The following is a 25281-nucleotide window of genomic DNA, read 5'->3' as shown; positions in this document are numbered from 1 at the left end:
TCATCTCAGGTACTCATGGATCCTAGCTGTTCAAACAGCAGGGGTGGGTACTGGGAGCTTCTTTGGGCCCCCTAAAATCCAATGTGCAACAAAATGCAATGGAGCCAGATTTCTGAGCACTTATCAATTCATTAGGGATAGTTGGGGGTCCTAATTTTGCTCAAGGACCCTGATCTAAAGAGCTGAGACTTTTATAGATCTTGGAGAGTCCTTTGAGAGTTTCCCTAGCCCTTGGGAAGTCTTTCAGAAGCAGAAAAATTGAAGATCGGCTAATCTTCAGAAGCAGAGGGGCCCCTACAATTGGGGAACAGCAACATCCATCAATCACAACCAAATGGTCAGGTCTTTCACAGATCATCAATTACAGGCCATCCACTGCAGGTCAACTGTAGGCCATCTCAACAGGGGTATTCATTGGGGAGATCAAACACTGGTGTCAAGAGTTTCCTAGGGGACCAAGGAAGGTGTGGTTTTGGAAGATTACTTAGAAGTGGTGGGAATGATTCAAGGGGTGAGAACCTATTGCTGAGGCTTATAAACTTTATTTCAAATAGAATGCACTTAGAAGTAGGGGAAGGAGTTAATAAATCTTTATAATATGCCTAATTAATACAGGATGAATCTAACAAACCTAATAACCCAGTATATTAGTCATCAATACATAGTGGATAATAAATCATAAAACTCTTATCCTAACAGCGTTAATTAATATAACCAATTCAAACTCTGTTCTGTTATTCACTAACACAATCACTGAAACCCATTAAATCACAATGAACTGAGTAAATTGAATGGAGTTTCACTTCTATCTAAAAAATACTAGGGCCTTTTATGACTTGCCAAGGCTTGAGGATTCAGAGAAGGTGATTCTCTCTGGACAACACAAAATATCAGAGGAGACAGTCTCCTACTGAGGCACAGGGTAACACAATCTGTTGGGGGCAATCCTTTTTGTAAATGGTCCATGCAATGATCAAGTGACTTTGTATCCTAGTAACCCACTCCTCATGGCTGTTTAATATTTGGTTGAGCTTCAGATATCAGATATCTTGGGTCTTCATGTGGTCACTAGAAATGACTTCTTATGGAGTGTCTCTCAACTAAGGGTAGCTCTGGAAGTAGATTTTCCTAGAAGTATATTGCAGAGGTTCCTCCAGATAGTTTCCTTATGTTCATCTGGCCTTGTTATTTTTCAACAAATCTTTACCCCAGCTATTCACTTCTAATTAATTATACACCATAGCTGTCTGTGCTGCTAGGCATCTAATCCCATATATAAGTGTGTATGTACTAGCACTATTTATAAGTAGGTGGTTTCTTTGCCTAAATTTAACACAACTAAATTTGCCTCAGAGATGCTTAACTTTCCCCAATTGCAACAAAAGAATAAGAAGCCTAAGTAACATTGGATGTCACAAGATAGACCATAAGTTACTCTCCTCTAAGATAACTAATTGTATTAAAAGTCTTTAACAAAAAAGATTTCTGAATTATCTTCACTAAAAGAGTTTTTTACCTTGCTCCCACAAACTGCTGAAACATTGTCTAATTATTCCCATAACACTCTGAGACATTTCAAGGATCTTATTGTATATATGACAGGCAGAAAACAAGCTTAAATATTCATTTAATATTTAGGATGAGGAAATGATTATTATTTCTGGATGAATAGTTTAAATCTTATATATCTATATCTTCTTATAGTAGTTTGGATATATTCTAGCCTATGAGATAAAGATTATAAAGATTTAGTTTACTCACTACCTGCCACATTTAAAGAAATTTGTCCTAGAAAGGAGGGACATAACTATAGTTAAAAAAAAAAAAAAATGCTTCCCCAACTTAATGTAAATTCCAAGTAAGAGTGATATAAGCAGCTAATTGTGTTGACAGAATGTCACAACTAGGCTTAGAATTCTAGCCAAATGGGAAATTTTCTTGTATGGGATATTGAGTCAAGAGGGAAGAGTGACCACAAAGAATTTCACAATGGGAAGTATGTCATTTCTGTCTTGGTCGCCACATGGGCAGAACAAAGTCAAAGGGAGAATTTTAGGCCATTTCAAATCGGTTTCCAAGCATAATTTATAAACCATGGTCTTAAGTTCCTTATTTATACATCAACTTGGCCAGAACTTTGAGAATGGTGTGGGATGTGAAACTCAGGGGTGATACAAAGATTAGACTATACTGGAGAGAGAACAGAATTGGTGAAGTGAGAACCTCTATCAGAGTCTATGTAGTCAATTTCTTTGGTAAGAATTTTAGCAACAAAGGCAGCTGTGGCTTTAAAATTAGGGAGTGCTCCAACCTTGGTTAAGGAGGACAAAACCATGCTTATAATGACTTGGGCATATTAGTATAATCTATCTGCAAATGCGCAAAAAAAGGTATAAGCTAAAGGCTGGCCAACCAAAGCCTATAGTCTGAAAAGCATCTTGATTAAAAGTTTGGCAAGTTGGACAAGTGGCTATTATGTGAACTTCTCCTAGATGATGTCTTCCCTAACTGAATCTATTATCCTTTGTGTACCACAATGGCCACCCAAAAAGAGCCACCCATATAAATTGGTCATAGCTGCGTCATTTGAAATGAGTCATTTCAGGAGTACAACAATAGTAAAATGACAACTTATATGTAATTGCAGAAACTAGAAATAATCTAATCATAGGGAATAAAGAAATAAACTTCCCCAAATTAATGTTATGAGATACTAGCATGTAATATATAGATATTTATATATGTGTGTGTGTGTGTGTGTATACAGAGAGACACATACAACTATATGTGTGTGTTTCATTAAATATTTCCCAATTATAAACAAAAGATTTTACCATTCATTTGAAAAAAATTTAATTCCAAATTCTTTTTCCCTCTTCCCCACCCTTGAAAAAGCAAACAAATGATATAGAACATATGTGTCTCATCTAGAAAGCCAGCTCAGAATTCAATGCTACTCCCTTCTTTCTTGGGAGAGAAGTGTCCATATTGAAAAGACCTTGGTGGGAGGAGATGGGGAGACAGAGGAGTACTATGAGATACTTCCTTGGAAGTATGAAGGAATAAATCTCAGTCCAGATTTAAGTCAGTTAGAAAATTAGTTCATTTGACTCAGATCTTGCATTAGCAAGTACCTATTAAGGTAGGAACCTTTCACCCAAGGTGCATTCCTCAAGACACCCAAAGAGCATTCCTCTGATCAGCATAGAGAAGATGTGAGATTGCCAGAAATTGCAACACAATATTCAACTTCTGTGTGTTCCTGTAATGGGCTGAGGCTTGAGTTGATGCACTGAGATCCCAAGCACATGAGGCTAAATAGTAATTGGACCATACTCTATTAATATATATGTTTGGAGAAAGAATGGCCCCCACCCACTCTTTGTGCAAGTCCTGATGTGTTGTATAGGAAATGACGATTTTGGTGGGTAGAGGCAGGGGAATGGAAAAGGAAGGGGAGAAGAGACTTTTGGGAATGCCATTGCCATAGTTTGCTCAGCTCACATCTCTCTCTGTTAGCTGGCTTCCTGTCGCAACTGCCCATATTTGCTATCGCAATCTTTATTCACCTCTTCACTTCAATAAATATTGAAGATTTTCCCCTTAACCTGAATTCCTGACTCCGGCTGATTTTAAATACGCGGTCATTACAGTTCCAATTACAAATGTATTGGACCAAATACTGTTGCTTGCCAGAGTCAAATTAGATGAACAAATATGTCAATAACATATGAAAAAAGTGTTTATTATACATTTCTGATGTACAAAAGCATTGTTCTAAGTGTTGGGAACACGAATAGAAAATTAGCCACAGTGCTGAGTGAAACAGGTAGAAGAACCAGGAACACACTGTACACAATAATAGCAAGAATGTGCAATAATCAATTGTGAAAGACTCAGTTCTTGTCAGTGATTCAGTGATCCAAAGCAATCCCAATAGACTTTGTACAGAAAATTCTATCTCCATGCAGAAAAAGTAGCCTGAATGTAAATCAGCATATGCTATGTTCACTTCTTTTTTCTGTTTTTAATCTCATGGTTTTTACCTTTTCTTCTGATTTTTCTCTCCCAATATGATTCATAAAGCATTGTGTGTTAAAAATAAGTAAAACAAAGAAAATTTAAAAAGGAAAATTTAGCTAGCTCCTGCTCAAGAAATACAACACATCTTAAAAATTTCAACAGCAAGTAAAAGGGGAAAATCCCATGATCCTTAGGGAGTAGCAGCAAAGCAGGTGGCCAGGCCATTTTTTAAATGTTATTTTAATTAGTAAAAAGCATATCAGTTTCTTGTGTTGAAACCTGACAATCACAAAGACTTTGGTGGCAAGATTTTTTTTGTTTGGTTGTTTTCTTCATTAGCTATAACTGCAGCACCTAAAGGAGAAGGGTCAAGCTTTATCATAGGGGCTGCTTCCCAGAATGATCTTGAGGGCACTGGGCTAGAAACTTTGCAGTCCCCAAGGCTCTCTGGCTCATGGTCCTGAGCTGTCCCCTTCAGGATGTGAGGGATTATGGTGGTCAGGGTGTTGATCACCCTGATGGAAGTTTGACCTGCCTAGTATCTGCTGCCTCCTGTCTCTTCTACCTTGATTGTCCAACATATATTGTTCATTTATTTATCAAACATTTATTAAGCATGTACTTGGGCCTACTGAGTGCCAGGCAAAGAGCTCAACACTAAAGATGTGAAGAGAAAAAGGAAGAGCCAGTGACTATAAGGGACTTTTATTCTACTGGGGGAAACAATATGGACACAAGTGGGAAAGACATTGGAGGAATCAAGAGAGAAATAGGGACAAGAGATGGAGGGGAGAAGGGAGTCCATTGCAGGCAGAGGGAACACAAAGGCATACATGGATGATGGAACATCACTGGCTACAAAAACCATTTCATTTGACTGGGGCATAAAATAGGTTAAGGAAAGCAATGTGTAGCAAAATCAACATGCAAATAGAAGCAATTCATAATGACATTGCCCTTCTTTTGACTTCTCCTTTCTCTCCTTTTTATTCTTTCTTCCATTCCTTTCTTCCTCCTCTCCTTCCTTTCTGTTTTCCTTTCTTTCTTCCCTTCTTCCTTCCTTTCCTCTCTTCCCTTTAACCTGGACCTGGGCTTCATTTCCAACCTGGTCAGATCATTCTCATAAGGAGGCACAGCTTCTTAGTGTCAACCTTAGTTTGGGTACCCAGCTGGCTGAACCCCCTGCAGCTCAGAATTGCCTCAGCCTCCCAACAGCAGAGAGGACAAGTGGGTGCCAGCCCTGTGATACAAGTGAAGCTAGAACTCGTTATCCTAACTTGGGGAGGAGAGGAGAGGAGAGGAGGTGAGAGAAGGGTTCGGAAGGGGAGGACAGAGAACAGCTGTTCACAGAGAGTATGTCATCCAAGGCGAAGGAGCACATTTCTTTGAGTTCTTGCCTTTTCTACTGAATATTTTTCTTACTAGGCCTATCCTAGGTCTAGTTATTGTAACCATGGAATCGCCACGAGAAAGGGAAGGCTAAGTTAGGACTGTTTGTTTTTCAGGAAGAACAGTAGAACAAGATCTTTCTCCTGTATCCTCAGACACGTGCCTGGTACACAGTAGGTGCTTAAATACTTGATAGTGTGTGATGGTGTCCTGTCTCTGAAGTACACAAGAGTTCAGTGGAGTCTCGCCTGTGCCGACTAGCAAAGAGCCTGGAAGCCAGTAGGCGTTTAATAAATGCTTTTGACTCCACACCTGGGAAGCTTTAGTTCCTCCGGACATGTTGATTTTAGTGAATTTTAGCTTCCATTTTTTTCGTTTAATCAGCTTCATTTTTAAATGTCCTCCACCCCATCCCTCCAAGGGAAGGCCGAGAATTAAAGGACCAGGAAAGGCTTCCCGGCGCTGAGATTTGACGGAAACCAGGAGCCAGAAAGGAGGGCGACACTGTGTCGAGCTGGGGGACTTTTCTGACTCTATTAGCAGACAAGTGACTGACTTTGACCACTACAGAGCCGTGGCCATGGACCTCGCGGGGGAATCCCAGGGAACTGCCTGGGGGAAGCAGAAGACCAGGAATTCTAGCTCCAAGACACAAGAGATCTAGAGGGGGCTTTCCAGAGCATGCGTAAAAACCGCCACTGGCTTCCAAACTATATTTCCCAGCAGCCCTTGTTCATAACGGGAGGAAAACCAAACATTATCCCCGCCTGACTTCCGGTCCGAGTCCTCGCACCGGAAGTTAGACGTTTTTGTCCGCCATCGTGGGTTTCTTGTTTCCGCTCAGGCCCCAGTTTGATTGGGTGGCGGATCCTGGCTGAAGAGACGTCAGCCAGAGGGCGGACCACAAGGTAGGGCCGGGCGAGCGGCGGAGCCAAGGAGAGCACCGAGCGTCGGGCGCCATGCTGCTGTGCCGAGGGGAAAGAAAGCAGGCCTGGGCTACGCCACGCCCCCTAGTCGCCACGCCCTCTCCGAGAGCTGCCGTGCCATTGGAGAGGGCGGGGACGAAGCTGGAACCTCTCTGCCTTAGCTTCTCTTGAATCCCAAGCCCGCGTTTTCCTTGCCTGGCACCTGGCACCGTCAATCAACCAATATCTGTCGAGTAACCACGATATACCCGACCTTGTAGCTGAAAAAAACAGAAGTAAAAGGCACCCCCTGCTGGGTTCCCAGTGACCACGTGCCGAGGCAGGGCTTAAATCCGGGTCTGCCCGGCTCCAGGTCACCTCTCTTGGAGTCATTTCACAAGCATTTATTAAGTGCCAACTGTATGCTAGGCTCCAGGGACAGAGAAACAAAACAGCTCCGGCCCACGGGGTGGGGGTGGGGGGCTTACATTCTAAGGGGTGGTGGACACAAATAGAACAAGTAAATTCAAAATTAATAGAAAGTGATGAGGGTTGGCATTGAGAATACCTGGAGGGGCAGCTAGGTGGCGCAGTGGATAGAGCACTAGCTCTGAAGTCAGGAGCACCTGAGTTCAAATCCAGACTCAGACACACTTCCTAGCTGTATAACTCTAAGCAAGTCACTTAACCCCAATTGCCTCAGTTAAAAAAGAAAGAAAAGAAAAGAATACCTGGAGCATCGGGACCTCTGCTGGACCCCCAGGTACCCGGCATTGACTTCTCTCCCCTAAGAGCTTCTGTTAGCCCAGGCGCCGCGCGGTGCCCCACCCGCTGTAGTGGCTGAAATCTATCCTGGGAGCGGTCTAGGAGATGCCGCTGACCGGCCCTCGGGCGAGCAGGAATAGCAGGATGATCTGGCCCCGGTCCGGCAGGTGGCCGAGTCAGCCACCCTCCTAGTTCTCTCCCCAGCACTCTTGGCCCTGGGAGCAGTGCTCTCTTCTCTAAGAGATGGCGCCCGGGGGTGGGGGGAGGGCAGAGAGTGGCGCCGCGGCTCCCCAGGTAAGTGGGCATTTCCTCTCCTCAGAAATGCCGCTTTGGAAAACTCCTCAGAGAAAAGACACGTGTCTATCATATTCCACAACCCCCCAAGTTGGGGTCGTCCTCATATCGGAGCTACACCCATGGGGGCACATCCGGAGGCTTTTCTCTTTGCCTGGTCCCGAACCCTCTGGCCATCCGTGAAGCCCAGCGGCCTTTGCTCAGCATCACAGAAGAACCTTTGTCATGTTGAAACTGCCTTTCATCCTGAAATCGCCAGGAATCCTTTGTCCTCCTCTATATTTTATGTGGAAAGGCAGTGATCAAGGCTTTGTTAAAACCGAGGCCATGGAACGCAGGTGAAGAGCTCCTACTTTAACCCCTCATTTTGCAAGGAAGAGAAATTAAAAGCCTGTTAATTAAAAAAATTTAATGTCAGTTATGTACTAGAAGTAATACTTTATTATTTTATAATAGTTTTTTATTTTCCAAAATACATGCAAAGATAGTGATGCGGGAAAGCTTCCTTTCTAGATTCCCACCTCTCCTAGTTAATAATGTAAATGGCCCTTTAACTCACAAATCCTGGTCCCTCTGAATTCCAATAGAAGATCTGACCTGTTCCCAGCCCCACCCGGATCTGAGCCAACTTTGGGGCTACACCCGAAAGCCCCTCCAGCTAAGTCTCCTATTATAAAAAGGCCACGCTGGGAACCCCTCTTTGCAGAGATTCCAAACATGGCTACCGTGTGAGGACCCTCTGTCCAGTGCCCTCTTTATCTCTACCTTCTCCTATACTTTAACTTTGCTTATCCAATAATAAACCTCTTTTATCAATCTAGCTCTCCCGGCCAATAAATGCTTTTATTGGGAACTCGCGCCGCTACTAGACCCCCTTGCGCCGAATCTGTACCCTAAACCTGCCACTAGACCTTAACCCTAATTTCATACCCCTAATTTCTGTACCCCAAAGCTAGACCTCAACAATAGTATTCAACATTCACCCTTGCAAAACTGGTCTTAATGTTTCTTCCTTTCTATCCACCTTCCCCCTCCTTTAGACAGCAAGTAATTCAATATAGGTTAAACACGTGCAAGTCTTCTAAACATATTTTCACAATTATCACACTTCACAAGAAAAATCAGATCAAAAAGAAAAAAAATGAGAAAGGGAAAAAAAGCAACAACAAAAAAGATGAAAATACTATGTTGTGATTCCCATTCATCCCCATAATCCTCTCTCCGGATGCAGATGGCTCTCTCCAACCCAAGTCTGTTGGAATTGCCCTGAATCATCTCATTGTTAAAAAGAGCCAGGGCCATCAGAACTGAGCATCACATAATCTTGTTGCTGTCTACAGTGTTTTCTTGGTTCTATTCACTTCACTCGGTGTCAGTTCATGTAAGTCCAGGCTTTTCTGGTAATACTTGACTATTAATGGAGAACGAGGATAGTCTCCTCTCTGATTAGAAATCAATATTTGGCAAGTGCAGGAGCCTAATTTAGGGATCTCCTGACTCAAGTCTAGGACTATTTTCCTCAAAAATGGGCAATTAGGAGATGCCATAGTATGCCGAGCACCAGGTCAGGAGTAGAAAGACTCACCTTCCTAGGTTCAAGTCTGACTTCAGGCACTGTGGACCCTGGATGTGGCTTAGACACAGGGGCTAGAACGAGGCAGGGGCAGAGTCGGGGTGCTGAGAGCAGGAGAGGGACTCTTGACTGGACTGGACTGGGGATGGGGATGATATAATGGGGGGAGGCACCCCGGAGATGGAGAAAGGCATCTTGATAAGACGGTATCTGATATTTTAATAGCTTGGGATGGGGAGAGGCATTCTGGTATTCTAAAATATAAGCTCTTATCCTTATCAAATATTCCGATTAAGAGGGAGGGATGGTTTTGCAGGATTGAGCAGAACAATTAGGGGGACAATTTAAGGAAACTGAAACTGAGGATAATTAGGGAAACTGAGTCAGGACAATAAGAGAGAACTGTGGTATAACACTATGGTCTAGGCTTTGGGGATACAAAGAAAGGTGAAAGATAATCCCTGTCCTTGAGGAGCTTCCTACTGAAGGAGACAATAAGTAAATAACCAAGTGCAAACAGGTTATAAACAGAATGAATCGTACAGGTTCACTGGTCATGCAATATGCCATGCATGGTTGGACACACTTTTAGTTGGCCCAGACACCATGAGGGTTATTGCTCCCAAGCTTCCGGGAGCTCTTCCTCCTGTCCCTGTCATAGGAGGAGCCTTGAGTACACAGCGTTTTGGTGTTTCAGGGATCTGGGACATTCAGGAACCTGGTCATGGATTTCACCTGGGAAGACTCAGGGGCTCCTGGCCTTTTCTCAAAAGAAATTAGGACGTGATGCTGGAGAGCTACAGGAACGCAGGCTGCCTGGGGAGGACGGCTATTGCAGCCTACCACCCTCACCCCTTCCTTGAAGGTCTCTGTTTCTTTGTAAACCTGCTAGGATGCCTTGAGTGTCTTGTTGTGATTTGGTCTGAAGGCAACAGAGGCCTCTGGTCCCCTTGTGGCCAAAGGACAGGGCAGTTTGCCACGGTCCCTGGGGAAAGATCTTAATTGTGTAAGTGGCTTTGGGATTGTGTAACCTCTGGGGTTGTATTACTCTCCATTTTCTGCCCACCTTGAGCCAAAGATCCCCCCCTAAAGTCCCTCCCTATGCAGATGTCTGAAGCCTTGTGAGGTTCCCAACCTTTTAGCAGGTTAGCCAGGGAATCCCAGTCTGAGTTCAGATGTCACTCGGAGTGCTTTCCCCAAACTTTCTAGGAAACAGCCTTGCAGTGTCCTTCCCGCAATTGTCTGGGCCTTCCTGATATGTCTACTTTTCCCCAAGAAAGAGGGGATTAGCACTGAATTCTGATCCTGGCATTTTTCCATTTCCATCACAAAGACCTTGCCTTTTCCAAACCATATCTGTCTCTCAGCTGGCACTGAACTAGAACTGGAACTAGGCAGAAAACCCAGGATGCCAGGGAAAGAGAGCCAATGGATGTTCTGACAGGTGAGCAAATGGAGACCAATTGGAGAAATCATCAGGAGCCCAGGAGCCCAGGAGCCCAGGGGGGCTGGCTCCTCTGTGCAAATAGCTCTCCTGAGTTTCCTCCTTCTCTGGCTGTCCCTCCAGCTCCCCATGAACTCTGGCTTCTTTCTAACATCTTGTTCTCATACCCAGCTAGTGCTAGATATGGGGTCAGACAGGTGACTTGGGTTAGGGGAGAGAATCTTGGCTCTGCTGCTTCATACCAAAGTGATCTTGGGCAAGTCACTTCTCTGAGCCTCAGTTTCCTCATCTGTCAAGTAAGGGAGTTGGACTTGATGGCCTTCACAACCCTGTCTATGACTGTGGGACCCTTCTCTTGTCCATTCTCTCATTTTTAGTGATTTATTTTCAACTTAATATTAGAAATGAATACAGTTGAGTAAACTTTTCATCCATTTACTTTTACTTAAATAACCTCTCGGTCATTCTAGGTCAGGATTCTTTTAAATTTTCCTGTTGCGTGATCCGATTCAGTCATACACTGGCTCTAGTTTGGGTTATTTTGAAAATTCCTTTCAGAGTTCTTTCTGTTCTTCATAATTATCCATCTCAGTTGCATTCTGGTATTCCCAATTGATTTGTTCAATCTGTTGCTGTACTCTTAGAGTGCTTCCAGTTTTTTAAAATTGGAAATAATCCTGGTCTTTTATAATTCTCTGAATACATAGCAATCAACCTACAGACCTTTTTAAAATGCCTATCGTGTCAGTCACTGCTAGACACAAGGGATACAGTGATCCCCGGTAACAGAAGATAGGGGGCCCCATGGTGCACAGAGTCCTTTGATGATTTATCATGTATGTAGAATTTAAGATTATACCAATTTTTAGATTTTTAGTGTCTTATTTGTAGCTGCAATGTTTACAGTAAATGGTTTTTGTTGTTTTTTTTGGTTCCCCAGAAACTTCTTTTCATTCTGGATGCATTTGTCATGTAACAATTCCTGAATTTTATATAATCAAATCCATTTCTTTTAGTTCTTATGTTTTTGAACTTCTCTAGTTTGTATATTTATGTATTTATATGTATTTTTTATGTTTTTCCCATAGCATGAGATTGGAATCCAATTCCATTCATTGTCTCACTGTAATTTGATTTTCCTAACAAATTTTATTCTGTAATGTTTACTTTGCTTGGTGTTTTGTGATCTTTGATTTATCAGTAATTCATCTGTTATTCTAATTAAATTAATAAATATATTAATTATAAATATGCCTTTCATTCTCACTCGGGATTGTTTATTCAGTTCTATTGATATTTTTTCTGCCTTTTATCTAGCACCAGATACCTTCTGAAGAAGAATTGCTAAATTTCTTTTTTTTTTTTTAACTTTTTATCGACAGAACCCATGCCAGGGTAATTTTTTACAGCATTATCCGTTGAACTCACTTCTGTTCCGATTTTTCTCCTCCTTCCCTCTACCCCCTCCCCCAGATGGCAAGCAGTCCTTTATATGTTAAATAGGTTACAATATATCCTAGATACAATATATGTTTGCAGAACTGAACAGTTCTCTTGTTGCACAGGAAGACTTGGATTCAGAAGGTAGAAATAACCTGGGAAGAAAAACAAAAATGCAAGCAGTTTATATTCATTTCCCAGTGTTCTTTCTTTGGGTGTAGCTGCTTCTGTCCATCTTTGATCAATTGAAACTGAATTAGCTCTCTTTATCGAAGAGATCCACTCCCATCAGAATACATCCTCAAACAGTATCGTTGTTGAGGTATATAATGATCTCCTGGTTCTGCTCATTTCACTCAGTATCAGTTCATGTAAGTCTCGCCAGTCCTCTCTGTATTCATCCCGCTGGTCATTTCTTACAGAACAATAATATTCCATAACGTTCATATGCCACAATTTACTCAACCATTCTCCAATGGATGGGCATCCATTCATTTTCCAGCTTCTAGCCACTACACACAGGGCTGCCACAAACATTTTGGCACATACAGGTCCCTTTCCCTTTTTTAGTATCTCTTTGGGGTATAAGCCCAGTAGAAACACTGCTGGATCAAAGGGTATGCAGAGTTTGATAACTTTTTGAGCATAGTTCCAAATTGCTCTCCAGAATGGCTGGATGTGTTCACAATTCCACCAACAATGTATCAGTGCCCCTGTTTTCCCACATCCCCTCCAACAAGAAGAATTGCTAAATTTCAATAATTATATGTAAGGCTGCACCAAATCATTAATAATTGGAAAAAGGCACCTTAGAGCAACTCTAAGGTTTTACTTCATATCAAGAAAATTGGCCAAAGAGAGAGAAAGAGAGAGAGAGAGAGAGAGAGAGAGAGAGAGAGAGAGAGAGAGAGAATAGTCAATGTTGAAAGGGTTTCAGAAAAACGGGCATACTAATTCACTATTCACAGAGGTGTGAATTGGTCTCATCTTTCTGGAAAACAAGTTAGAATAATGCTTTAAAAATAATTAAAATGTCCATTCTACTTGACTCAGAGATCTCACTACTGCACATATGTCCAAGGAGGTCAAGGCAAAGTTTCCCTACAGTAACAGTGGTTTTCTATAACTTGCTGGCATACAATCAGAATAATCACATTTCCCTGTTCCCTCTACTTCCACCAAGAATCAGCCCCTTGACTTCTCACACCCTTCCTTTACCACAAGTTGAGTACAAATGAACATAGATCTATCTGCCAAAAATTGAATCAAAGAATGGAAGAAAAATTTCTCAAAAGAAATGAATATTTGATAATCCTCTTTAAAACTGCCCATATTTAGGGGTAGCTAGGTGGTGTACTGTATAAAGCACCAGCCCTGAAGTCAGGAGGACCTGAGTTCAAATCTAGCCTCAGATACTTAATGTTTCCTAACTGTTTGACCCTGGGCAAGTCACTTAATCCCAATTGCCTCAACAAAACAAAACCCACAACTATCTATATTCTCTAATCGCCACAGAAATGCAAATGAAAACAAGTCAAAGGCACCATTAAATTAAACAATATGATGAGAAAATGAGTGATCCCCTTAGATCTGTTGGTAGAACTATGCAGACAGGCCATGTTATACAGCTGTGGGAAGAGCTGGGAATGAGCACCATCCGTTGGAAAAATCAGTGGCAATCCACAAAATGTTCTGAAACTTATAACCTGGTGGTGTAAACATCAAGAAGGAATCAGAAAGCCATCATTTATAGGAAATAGTTATCCTTTCCACATCGTGGGGGTTAGGGGTATGACACCCCTGTGATCTGGAAAATCCACATAAAATTTTTTGGCCTTTCATGCCAAAGAAATATGAAATTTCCCTTTTTCTTTTATAGGGTGTTTACAGCACTTTATTGCAAGATTTGGATTGCTATTATACACATTTTATGCATTTCTAAGTTTCTAAGCTCTTTCAGTATTGTGTGCTTTCGCATGTCATCTGTGGCTTCTGCAAAACTCCCCCAAAATTCCCACTAAATTTCTTATGCCAACCCACAATATATTGAAACCATGATGGAGAAAGTTGTGGTATAGAAAGGATAACTGTACAGATCTCCTGTCATAGTATTTAGAGTCCCATTTGGAGAATAATAAAATGCTAGGTCATGACTAATGTTCTAATACACAAATGTATCTAATACCAAGATATGTAGGCCGCATGGATTTAGACTCAAAAGCCATGAGTTTGAATCCCATCTTCATTATTTACCTCTGTAATCTTGGGTAGGTCATTTAACTTGTCTAGTTCTCGATATTCTCTCTCTCTCTCTTTTTTTTTTTAAATAACTTTTTATTGATAGAACCCATGCCAAGGTAACAGTTCTCGATATTCTCATGGAAAAATGAAGGGATTAATTCTTAAGGTCCTTTCCAGATAGAAATCTTTATCAATTGTCATTTTAAAAACAAAAGCAAGCATTAAAAGACTATATGAAATCACATTGAGTTAAAAAAAAATCAGAAGAGATATACTGACTACAACCATATAAAAACATGTTCTCTATCTTAAAGCTTCTTTCTGTTGATTACCCCTAATTGAGGCTGTCAATAGCTTGTTTTTACACAGTTGTTTGCTTACTGTCTGGTGAGGTCTAAGACAGGGGTGGGTTTTTTAATTTCTCAGAGCCTAGCACAGTAGTAAGTACATAGTAGGTGCCTAATAAATTCTTACAGACTTAAATCCATGAGTAACATAATTCTAAAAAATATACAAAAGAGAAAGAGCAGATGAACATGTCGAAACCAACAGGTACCATAATTAAAAGATGCTCAGTTGAGGAAGAGAAGGGACTTTTTTCTTTTAAATTGAAGTGAATATGAAGGTCAAAATAGACTTGCCTAATGACATTAAATAAAAATACTAATTAAAAGAAAATCCAACATAGGAAAATAATGATATATATTTGATAAAAAGAAATCAAATACTCATAAAGTGAATACTTAAAAACGAGATTTCATTTTCTTCATCAAGGCAGATTATAACCTCTGTAAATGACAGTATTATAGAATGGACTGGGACTCAGAGATTAATGACTTGCCCATAATCATGGAACCAGTAAGTATTGGAAGCAGATCGATGGAATTATTGAGTCAAAAGGTATGATGACTTGTAACTTTTAGAGCACACTGCAGAGTGCTCTCCAAAAAAAAGTTTACAAGTCTAATAACAATGAATAAATGTGCCTTTCTTAACACTCCTGAGAGCAGAGATTGGTTGCTTTTAATTATTTTTGTCAATTTGATGGGCTTAAGGCAGCATATATTTTTGAATAATTTAAATAATGAATAATGAATTGGAACACTAGTAAGGATTTTTTAATTATTAGTAACCATTAACATTATTATTAATGATTGAGATAATATATGAAGATTCTCTAAACTTTAAGGTACTTAAATGTTAGTTAATTTTCTTCTTTAAAATGCTTAGAAATAGAATCTAAAGCATTGTTAAATATATAAGAAAATAGCTAAAGCTCAGACCACAATGTTCAAAGGATATTCACAAATCTCAAAAATCAATTGAAAAACTCTTCAAACTTCATGATTAATCAGAGAAAGATGTGAGCATTTAGGGAGAAAAAAAGGCCCAAGAAGCCTTCCAAGGAACAGGTTGTGAAGGCCACGGCAACAAACCTTATCTAGGCAGATCAGTTTTCTGTAGTTCTTCAGCATCATGCCCTTGGACAGCTGCTCCTGAGAAGGGCCCAGGGGCCCCATTCCTCCGAAGTAAAGTCCACAGCTGCATCCTTTAGTATTAGCAATTCCTAGAGCAAAAAACATTCAAGGACACTCAAGGTGGGAAGGGAGGTGAGCAGGTACTCTACTAAATTACTCTTAAGACCCTGAAGAATAAAGATAGCTCATTTTACTGATTGCCTTGGGTCCCAGAATCTTTTCCTAATCAACCCCATGATGAGATCCTGGAAGCACTCATTAGTCCAATTACACGTGGGGGCAGGGGGTGGAGATCAGCCTGTGGCTTTGCATTTCCAAACCCAAGCAACATCCTGTGAAGGAGAGGGCTGCACCAGCTCACCCTAAATCTCCCCCAGCCTCCAATCTTGACATAGTCTGTTAACTTCAAATCAGTGACAACTGTTTTCCTTTTGGAGGAGATCTGAGAAGAAGGTGTTTGGAATGGAAAGGTATGGGACCAAGTCTGAATTAGGTTCATTAACCCAGTCCCTACATGGAAGGAAAGGAAGAGAGCTGATGGTTTCCAAAAGAAGGATTTTTTCCCTTTTCATTTTTATTTCTGGCAAGAATGTAGAACTCTGGTAAGATTTTTTAACAGCATTTTATTTTTCCAAATAGATGCAAAGTTAATTTTCAACATTCACTTTTGCAAAACTTCATCTTCCAAATATTTCTCCCTCTCTTCCCCTGCCCCCCAAGACAGCAAGTAATCCAATATGAACTAGACATGTACAATTCTTCTAAACATTTCCATATTTGTAATGCTGCATACAAAAAAATCATATCAAAAGGGAAAAAGAATCATGAGAAAGGGAAAAAACCAACAACAACAACAAAAGGTGAAAATAGTATGCTTTAATCTGCATTCAGTTTTCAGAGTTCTGTCTCTGGATTTTGGATAGCACTTACCATCACAAGTTTATTGGAATTAACTTAAATTACCTCACATTTGGAAAGAGCCAAGTCCATTACAGTTGATCATCACACAATTTTATTGTTATTGTGTACATTGTTCTCTTGGTTCTGCTCATTTCACTTAGCATCAGTTCATGTAAGTCTTTCTAGGCTTTTCTGAAGTCAGCCTGTTCATCATGAGAAAGGTTTTTTTTTTTTTTTTAAAGCAGAAATCTAGGGAGATATCTTAGCATCTCCAGCCACTTGAGAGAGCCCCAGTTTTATCTCCCCAAGGACATGGAATCAGGAGACCCCAGCCTAGGACATGGTAGAAAATGTGACAAAAGCCAAATGTCAACCCAGCAAAAATCACTGATTCCACAATAACAAAGACAATCTATCAATCAGTGGTGAAATCCAAAGGGATATATAGTTGGAACTCAGAGTTGGATGTTTCAAACCTCCAACCCCAAGAACCCAGGACATGCTCAAACACTTTGATTCTGGTCAAGCTCCCAGTTTCTCCTCCAACCCTGATAGGGCAAGGGGAGAGGATTGATTCACAAGTGTGGTAGCAGTCTAGAAATAAGGAAGCAGAGTGTTGGGTATTGAAGTCAGGAAAACCCAGGTTCATATTTGGCTTCATCTATAAAATGGGGCTAATTATAGCACCTACCTCCTAGGATTGTGTTGAGAATAAAAAGAGATAATATTTATCAAGAGCTGGAACTATAGAAATGCTGACAAGTGTTGATAGAAACAAGAAACACCTTGAAAAATGAGGTGTAAAATGACTTTTCTCAGGGACACAAGCCACAAAAATCAAGCAGATAGAATTGTCAGGAAAAAAAAAATCAGGAAAAAGCAAAAAATTGACCTGCACCATCCTCCCATATCTTCCATGGTCAAAAAATAGATGTGAAAAATCAGCATGAGCTAAAACATTTTACTTATTTAAAGAGGGGGAACAGAGTCCGATTGCTCTGAGCACTGTTCCATTCTCTATGACAGACATTTACATTTCTATAGAAAATGGATTCAGCAATTCTGGGGACTTGTTCAGGATGTGGCAACTCTCCACCTTCTATGTCTAATCTGCATTCTAATTCTGCAACACTGATGCTTTACATTCTGAAAGTTTGGCCCCCTAAGCATACTTCTGATTTCACAAGAACAGGCTTATCTAATTGTCCCAGCTGCTCCAAAATGGGGGCTCTCCATTACTCCTCCTCAGGCCCTCCTTTTGTCCAAGACAAAGGAATCTCTCATCGCTGCATGAACATTGTGAACTTACTTTGCTCAAAAGATAATGAAGAGAGAGGTTTAGAATCTGAGCCCAAAAAGCCTGCAAAAGCTTAAAGACAACATATAAGACAAATAAGATCAAAATGAATTTAGGACTCAAGCAGACAAAAAAGGGAGAAGGGTCAAAAAGCCAATCACCCAAGGTATTTGTTGATGTCTTGCCATGTGACTGGCTTTTAATAAGTCACAGTTTTTGTAGGTGTGAATAATTTTAGACATTTGAAATCTAAAAATAAATACATAATCGTTTCCTTTTATGAATCATTTTTAAGTTCTCCAGTTTGTGTAAAATTTAAATTATATAAAGATTCACTCTAACCCATCAAAGATAACTTGTGAACAGACATATAAGACACATATGTACATGTAAATACAATATTCATATTATATATATGCATAGTAACAACTGGAAAGTGAAATATCTTAATATGAGAATTAAAGCTGTCATGTAAATCTTTTTGCTTTCTCTTGTTCAGAGATGGAATGTGAACTGGTTGGGATTATTTCCAAGTAGACTGAGAAGACTGATATAGAAAGTATGAATTTTGGGAGATATTAACTATGCAGAAAGCTGGGAAAGTCAAGGTTTTATACTGTATCTTGTAACAATTTCATTAAGAGTAACTGTTACAAGATATAGTATAAAATCTTGATTTTCATTAATAGTAACCTTAATTTCTAAACTGAATTGTGAATTTAATATTTGAGGTAATGTGTATATGAAACAAATGCAACATCCAAGGACATCCTTAAATAAGCCTGATACTGCCTACAAGAAAAAAAAAAAAAAGTTTCTAAGTAAGTCAGTGTTTTTTGGGTGGAGACAGGGAAGGGGCAATGGTAAATTCCTCTGTGAGCTGGTTTCCTAATTAGCCACACACACGCATTCTTATAGTTTATGTCAGGTTGAGGCAGGCAGAGATTAAATTTCAGTGTGAGAAGTGGCTCTGAACTCAGAGATCAAATTTCAAGTTGTAAATTTTCATTTAACATTAAAATAGTACAGAGAAACAGAGATAGAGAGACAGATAAAGACAAAGAAAGAGAGATCTGCAGAGAAAGACAAAAAGAGACAAGAATAGAAAAAAGCAGAGTTATGAAGAGTCAGAGAGAAGGAAGAAGACAGGCAGATCTGGATATATTTTTAATAAAATTTCCCAGCATCTCTACTTTTAATAATCCTAGGCAGATGCAGCTAGGTGATACAGTAGACAAAGCCCTGAGCCTGGCGTCAAGGAGACCTGAATTCAAATCCACTCTCAGATACTCACTAGCTATGGATGGTAGACAAATTATTGAACTTTGAATCTTCAGTTTCATCATCTGTAAAATGGGTATAACCTTTCAGAGTTGTGTGAGGATCAAATTAAGTCACATTTCTAAAACACTGAGCATAGTGCTTCGCACAGAGTAATTGGCAAAAATAAATACTAGTTATCATTACTATTATGATTATTATTAAATCCACCAAAAAAAATCCCACCAGTGTTTTAACATAAAAACTTAAAATTCATTCCCATCTTAATTTGGAATTCCTCGTTAAAAGATGATATCTGAATGACAAAGTTATCTTTCTGGAACTCTCATTGCCATAAATTTCTGCAAATATGTAATATGTGTACAGATGAGAGAGTAGTTCCAATCCTTTCTCCCTTCTCTGTGAATTCTTAATTGACTGGATTAAGAATGCAGTTGTTGTCCAGTTGTGTCTGATTCTCTGTCAACTCATTTGAGATTTTTTTGGAAGAGATACTAGAGCAGTTGACCATTTCCTTCTCCAGTTCATGTTACAGATGAGGAAACTGTGGCAAACAGGGTGAAATGACTTGCCCAGGGTTACAGAGCTAGGAAGGGTCTGAGGACAGACTTGAACCCATTCTTTCTGAAGGCAAGCCTGACACTGTTCACTTTGCTTCCCCTACCAATGCAAAGATAAAAATTAAATCCTTTAAAAAGGCTTTTGAGATTTCCAGCTTACAAACAATCCTTTTTATTCTTATTCTTTGGCTCCTCAGACCCCATGATGTACGAATTTCATCCAGATGCCTGGGATTCAAAAACACATGTGAAAACAGCAGCCACTTGAGGGTGCTCCTAAGGTGGAAGGGTTAAAATAGTATTTTAGAGGTTCAGGGAAAGCTTTTTTTCCCTTAGCTTCAAGCACTATTTTCTGAGGTGCTGGCTGCTGGTGCTTCCCATTCAGACAACCAAAACAAAGCACTTCAGCCTAGGTGACAGTCAAGGCCAATTGAAATCTGATGAACCCGGAGGCTCCCTGAGTCAGAAGCCTGCAAAGGGGTCTGCCAGTGCTGGTCCCCGAGGCCGGGGAGGACAGAGTAGTTGGGCTCCAGAGGCATTGAAACGTACCTCTGGCCAGTTCTGGGAGGAGGAAGGGTTAGTAAAACTGGATCTCTATGAGATCTCCACAGCTGTCAAACACCAGAGCAAATCCAGGGCAGGAGGCCAGAAGACTCCTTATTAAACAAGGGGAAATGGGGTCAGGTGGTCCTCTCTCAGTCTACACAGCATGACTTAACATTTTTATACATTTTCAGAGCAATGAATTAAGCCACGGTGATAAAGTGTCAAGAATGTTCCTACATGTGGTTATTAATATTTCACATTCTAAAACACCTCCAGAACATCCTTGTAATTTCAGAAGGGCTATTAGGGGGGCCGTAGACAGAAGCCTGAAGTCAGGGACACTTACTGTGTGACCCTGAGAAAATCAAGTAACACTGTTTGCCTCAATTTCCTCATCTGTAAAATGGACAAGGAAATGGCAAACCATTCCAGTATCTTTGCTAAGAAAACCCCCAAAGGGGGCCATAAAGAGTTGCATGTAACTGAAACAACTGAACAATAATTTCAGAATTATTTTATTGGATCTGTTCTTATTGTCATGGTTACCTGAGGAAGTACTCTGTCTTGTTCTTCATAGAGAAATGGAAAAATATGGAAGCATCATTGGATGTCAACATGAGTGGTTTATTTATTTTTTTCTTTTTAGAAACACTGCATTAGACTCTCCTGAAGTATTCATTCCAATTTTTCCTGAGACAAGAATTTAATAGTTTGGAAAGTTTGCTTCTACAGAAAAAAGGAATGGGATGTTTTGTTTTGTTTTGTTTTTGCCCCAGTGTCTGAAACTTTTCTATTTCTCTTTCGATTTCTTTTTTTTTTGCTCAGTAAAAGATAATGGAAATGAGTTCTGTTCTCCTCCTATGGAAACCGAGTACATTAAAGTGAGCTATAAGAAAATCCACTAATACACTTAAGAAAGTCAGTCAATCAAATCACTATCGATCAGAGAAATGCAAATTAAGACAACTCTGAGATACCACTACACACCTGTCAGATTGGCTAAGATGACAGGAAAAAATAATGATGAATGTTGGAGGGGATGCGGGAAAACTGGGACACTGATACATTGTTGGTGGAATTGTGAACGAATCCAACCATTCTGGAGAGCAATCTGGAATTATGCCCAAAAAGTTATACCCTTTGATCCAGCAGTGTTTCTACTGGGCTTATACCCCAAAGAGATACTAAAGAAGGGAAAGGGACCTGTATGTGCCAAAATGTTTGTGGCAACCCTGTTTGTAGTGGCTAGAAGCTGGAAACTGAGTGGATGCACATCAATTGGAGAACAGCTGGGTAAATTGTGGTATATGAATGTTATGGAATATTATTGTTCTGTAAGAAATGACCAGCAGGATGAATACAGAGAGGACTGGCGAGACTTACATGAACTGATGCTAAGTGAAATGAGCAGAACCAGGAGATCATTATACACTTCAACAATGATATTGTATGAGGACATATTTTGATGGAAGTGGATTTCTTTGACAAAGAAACCTAACTGAGTTTCAATTGATAAATGATGGACAGAAGTAGCTACACCCAAAGAAAGAACACTGGGAAACGAATATGAACTATTTGCATTTTTGTTTTTCTTCCCGGGTTATTTTTTACCTTCTGAATCCAATTCTCCCTGTGCAACAAGAGAACTGTTCGGTTCTGCAAACATTTATTGTATCTAGGATATATGGCGACATATTTAACATATATAGGACTGCTTGCTATCTAGGGGAGGGGGTGGAGGCAGGGAGGGGACAAATCGGAACAGAAGCGAGTGCAAGGGATAATGTTGTAAAAAAATTACCCTGGCATGGATTCTGTCAATATAAAGTTATTATTAAATAAAATAAAATAAAATATTTTTTTAAAAAAGTAAGTCAGTCAATTACTAGGCATTGTACACATTGTCAAGGCCTGTACCCTCGAACCAGGAACAGAAAGAAGATATCCCACAAAGCAAAGTATAAATAGCAATATTTCATGAGTTACAAATAAAAAGTTTTATATAATATTTTATGAGGTAGCAAAAAACTGGAAACAAAATTAGTCTCTGTGGATTGAGGAACGGCTAACCAAGTTGGGGACATGGATGTAATGGGATATTACTGGGGAAAAAGGAATGATGAATATGAAGAATTCAGAGAAAGATGGGAAAAACTTAGATGAACTGAAGAGTTAAGTGAGAAGAACCAGGAAAAAAATATCCTCAGAGACTAAAATGATGGGAAGAACGATAAAACAGAACAATAGCAAAACTTACAGAGGTGGGAAATTATGGGTGTGGGATTTTGCATGTTCTTTCAGGTATAGTATGCTGGGTAATATTTTTTTTTTTTAGTTTTGTGACAAGGGCAGGCTTGCTGAGATTAGGAAAGGTTGTTCTGCAGTTATTGATATTCAGAAGTGATAGGAAAAAATTTATGCTAAAAAGAACAATTCATGTCAGACTTTGATCCATTTTAAACTTTCATTTTTCAATAGTTATAAGTCATCTGAGCTCTAAAGTTCATTGGCATGGGATTCTGGCTTCACTGGTGGAGATGAATGAGGAGTGGGGCAGGGTTGCTGAGAAGTAGAGAGAGAAGATATCCCTTTGGTCATTTTACTCTAAACAGTCTCATTGATTTCATCTTTCATCTTTTAATCTGAGCTTAAAAAAAAAAAGACCGGAAAAAAGTCAACATGAGAGGCGCTGGCAAGCTCTATCACACCCCTAACCTGAGTTTACTACACTAGAGATTTCAGGGAAACTGTGTGGGCGAGAACTAGGACACTCTGTATTGTATGGTACACACTATCATATGTATACTTTCTCTGATTTTTTTTTGCAATAGATTTGAATATTTGCAAATTTTTATGTGTGTCCATCACAGAACTGATGTTTCGTGGAAGGCAGTAAAGCCTTGGATATAAAACTTGGGGTCCTCCCTTTTCCATTAAGGAAGAGTGATCAGAAGTTTGGCTTGAATCTGAAAACTATATATATGCCCTAGATCTTGGTCTAAGGTAGGGCTTCTTAAACTTTTTCATTCCCAGAGCCTTTTTGCCAGAGAGATTTTTATGCAACCCAGGTATATAGGCATATAAAATATATATACAAATCAATTACTGATAATAAATCATAATTATTATGATTATGGTAATAATCATAAATTCGTGGCCCCCACAATCAGTTACACAATCCCATATGAGGTCACAACCCATAGTTTAAGAAGCTGGGCCCTAGATCAATATTTTCTTTTTTGTTACTGTTTTCTTTTTTTCTAATTATACATGTTCATTAAATTTTTTAAAATACACATTTCTTTATGAATCATGTTGGGAGAGAAAGATCAGAACAAAAGGGGGAAACCCCTTTTGAGAGAGAGAAAAAAAAAACAAAAGAAAAAGGAAAAAAAAGGAACATAGCTGATTTACATTCATTCTCCATAGTTCTCTCTCTGGATGCAGATGGCATTTCCTATCCAGAGTTTATTGAAATTGCCTTGGATCACTGAACCATTGAAAAGAATCAAGTCTTTCATAGCTGATCATCGCACTATCTTGCTGTTACTATATCTATAATATATATATTACGTATATATTATATGTATTCTTGGTTCTTCTTGTTTCACTCAGCATTAGTTCATGTAAATCTCTCCTGATCTTTCTAAAACTAGCTTGTTCATCATTTTTTATAGAACAACAATATTCCATTACTTCCATATCACAACTTGTTCAGACATTTCCCAACTGATGGACATCCCTTCAGTTTCCAGTTTCTTGCCACTACAAAAGGGCTGCCACAAACACGTTTGCACATGTGGGTCCCTTTCCCTGTTTTAAGATCTCTTTGGGATAAAAGCCCAGTAGAGATATTGCTAGATCAAAGATCAAGCTTTGGGCATAGTTCCATTTCTCTCCAGAATGATTGGATCAGTTCACAACTCCACCAACAATGTATTAGTATCCCAGACAAATAATATTTAAAGAAGCAGACAGATGTAATTCTAGTCCAGTACTCTCTCTCTCTCTGAGCAGGAAAAAATGGCCAAACATCTATCCCAACCTTCAGTTTCCCTTGCTGGAAAAAAATTAAAATCTCCTTTGGAGAAGGGTGTGAGGAGAAGAGACACTAGAGTTGTGACTCTTCTCATCTTCCTAACCATCCCAAGACCCTCTCCCCTTCCCCCCCGCCATGTACATGCATGGGGCAGCCTTAATACACTAAATGGGCCTTCACAAGATGCCATTCTGATGCTTCGTTGTGGTATGGAGTTGACTCTGGGCTCTTGGATGCCCCATTTCTGGAAGGTTCTATCCAACTAAAAAAGCTTCATGTGGTTCCATCAAAAGACTGAGTTGATATCTGAGGATAGATCAAGCTAAGAAAGGGAAAGCTCAGCAGCAGCCATCTAGGATTTGGGGAATGAAATTTTTGCTCTGGAGACCCCCAGACCAAATCACAATGCAAACTGGCCCTCAGGCAAGTGCAGCTCCTTCTAATTCTGCAGAGAATATATAGCAGAGAGTTGTAGGAAAGGGGCAGAGGATCCTAAGAGTCAGTGTTTAGACTAATCCTGCGTAGATCTGACCAAGATGGTCAGAATGGGAGAGAGATGGCCCAGCTCTTCCACACCTTGCCCAGCTAAACCCTGGCATTTGTAACTAGATTGAAAAATGATCATGCAATCAGTGAGATACTACCAGGATTCGTTGCAAACTAGAGATGCACAATTGACCCAGAATTCCACAGACAATAGGAAAAGGTCTCCTTCCAGAAAAGCCAGAGGCAACGCCTTGCAGTGGCCTATAGGGAGCAAAGGACCCACATAGCATGCAAGGTTCTGTGTCCAGAAACAACTGGCTCCCCTAGGAAAACACAGGCCCCAGAGACCAACCCTTGGTAGCTTCCAGGATTCACATTGGACAGTGTGGATGCAGCAGTAGTCATATTGGGACATCTAAGTCCCAGAGTCTCCAAAGTCATCTGTCCTTAGACATTTTAAAGATCCAGCATTTTGAATCTGAAAGATCTGGGAGATGGTAGTCAAGCTCATAACCCTGGGAAGTGAGAGTCAGTATAAAAATCCAAGGTACCTTGATGAGATGAAGCAGGATCCACCATTCTACCCAAGAGCACAGCAGGAAGTAGCACCTGATCTTTGA

The 25281-nt window shown here is 40.0% G+C and overlaps 1 protein-coding gene across 1 annotated transcript in view; it reads right to left on the bottom strand.

Annotated features, from left to right (window-relative positions):
* Positions 1 to 10399: 10399 nt before the first annotated feature.
* LOC127545761 (zinc finger protein 883-like) overlaps positions 10400 to 25281 on the bottom strand; it is a 34930-nt gene continuing 20048 nt past the window's right edge. Inside the window, exons 5-6 of the mRNA XM_051973246.1 lie at positions 15511 to 15641; positions 10400 to 11988 (exon numbers count right to left, since the gene is read on the bottom strand). Coding sequence (XP_051829206.1) covers positions 11971 to 11988; positions 15511 to 15641 — 149 coding nt within the window. The 3' untranslated portion in view covers positions 10400 to 11970. The remainder of the gene's footprint in view (positions 11989 to 15510; positions 15642 to 25281) is intronic.

Source organism: Antechinus flavipes, chromosome 1 (assembly GCF_016432865.1).
Source record: "Antechinus flavipes isolate AdamAnt ecotype Samford, QLD, Australia chromosome 1, AdamAnt_v2, whole genome shotgun sequence".
NCBI lineage: Eukaryota > Metazoa > Chordata > Mammalia > Dasyuromorphia > Dasyuridae > Antechinus > Antechinus flavipes.
The sequence above is the reverse complement of the archived record's forward strand: the minus strand, read 5'-3'. Positions and strand labels throughout refer to the sequence as shown.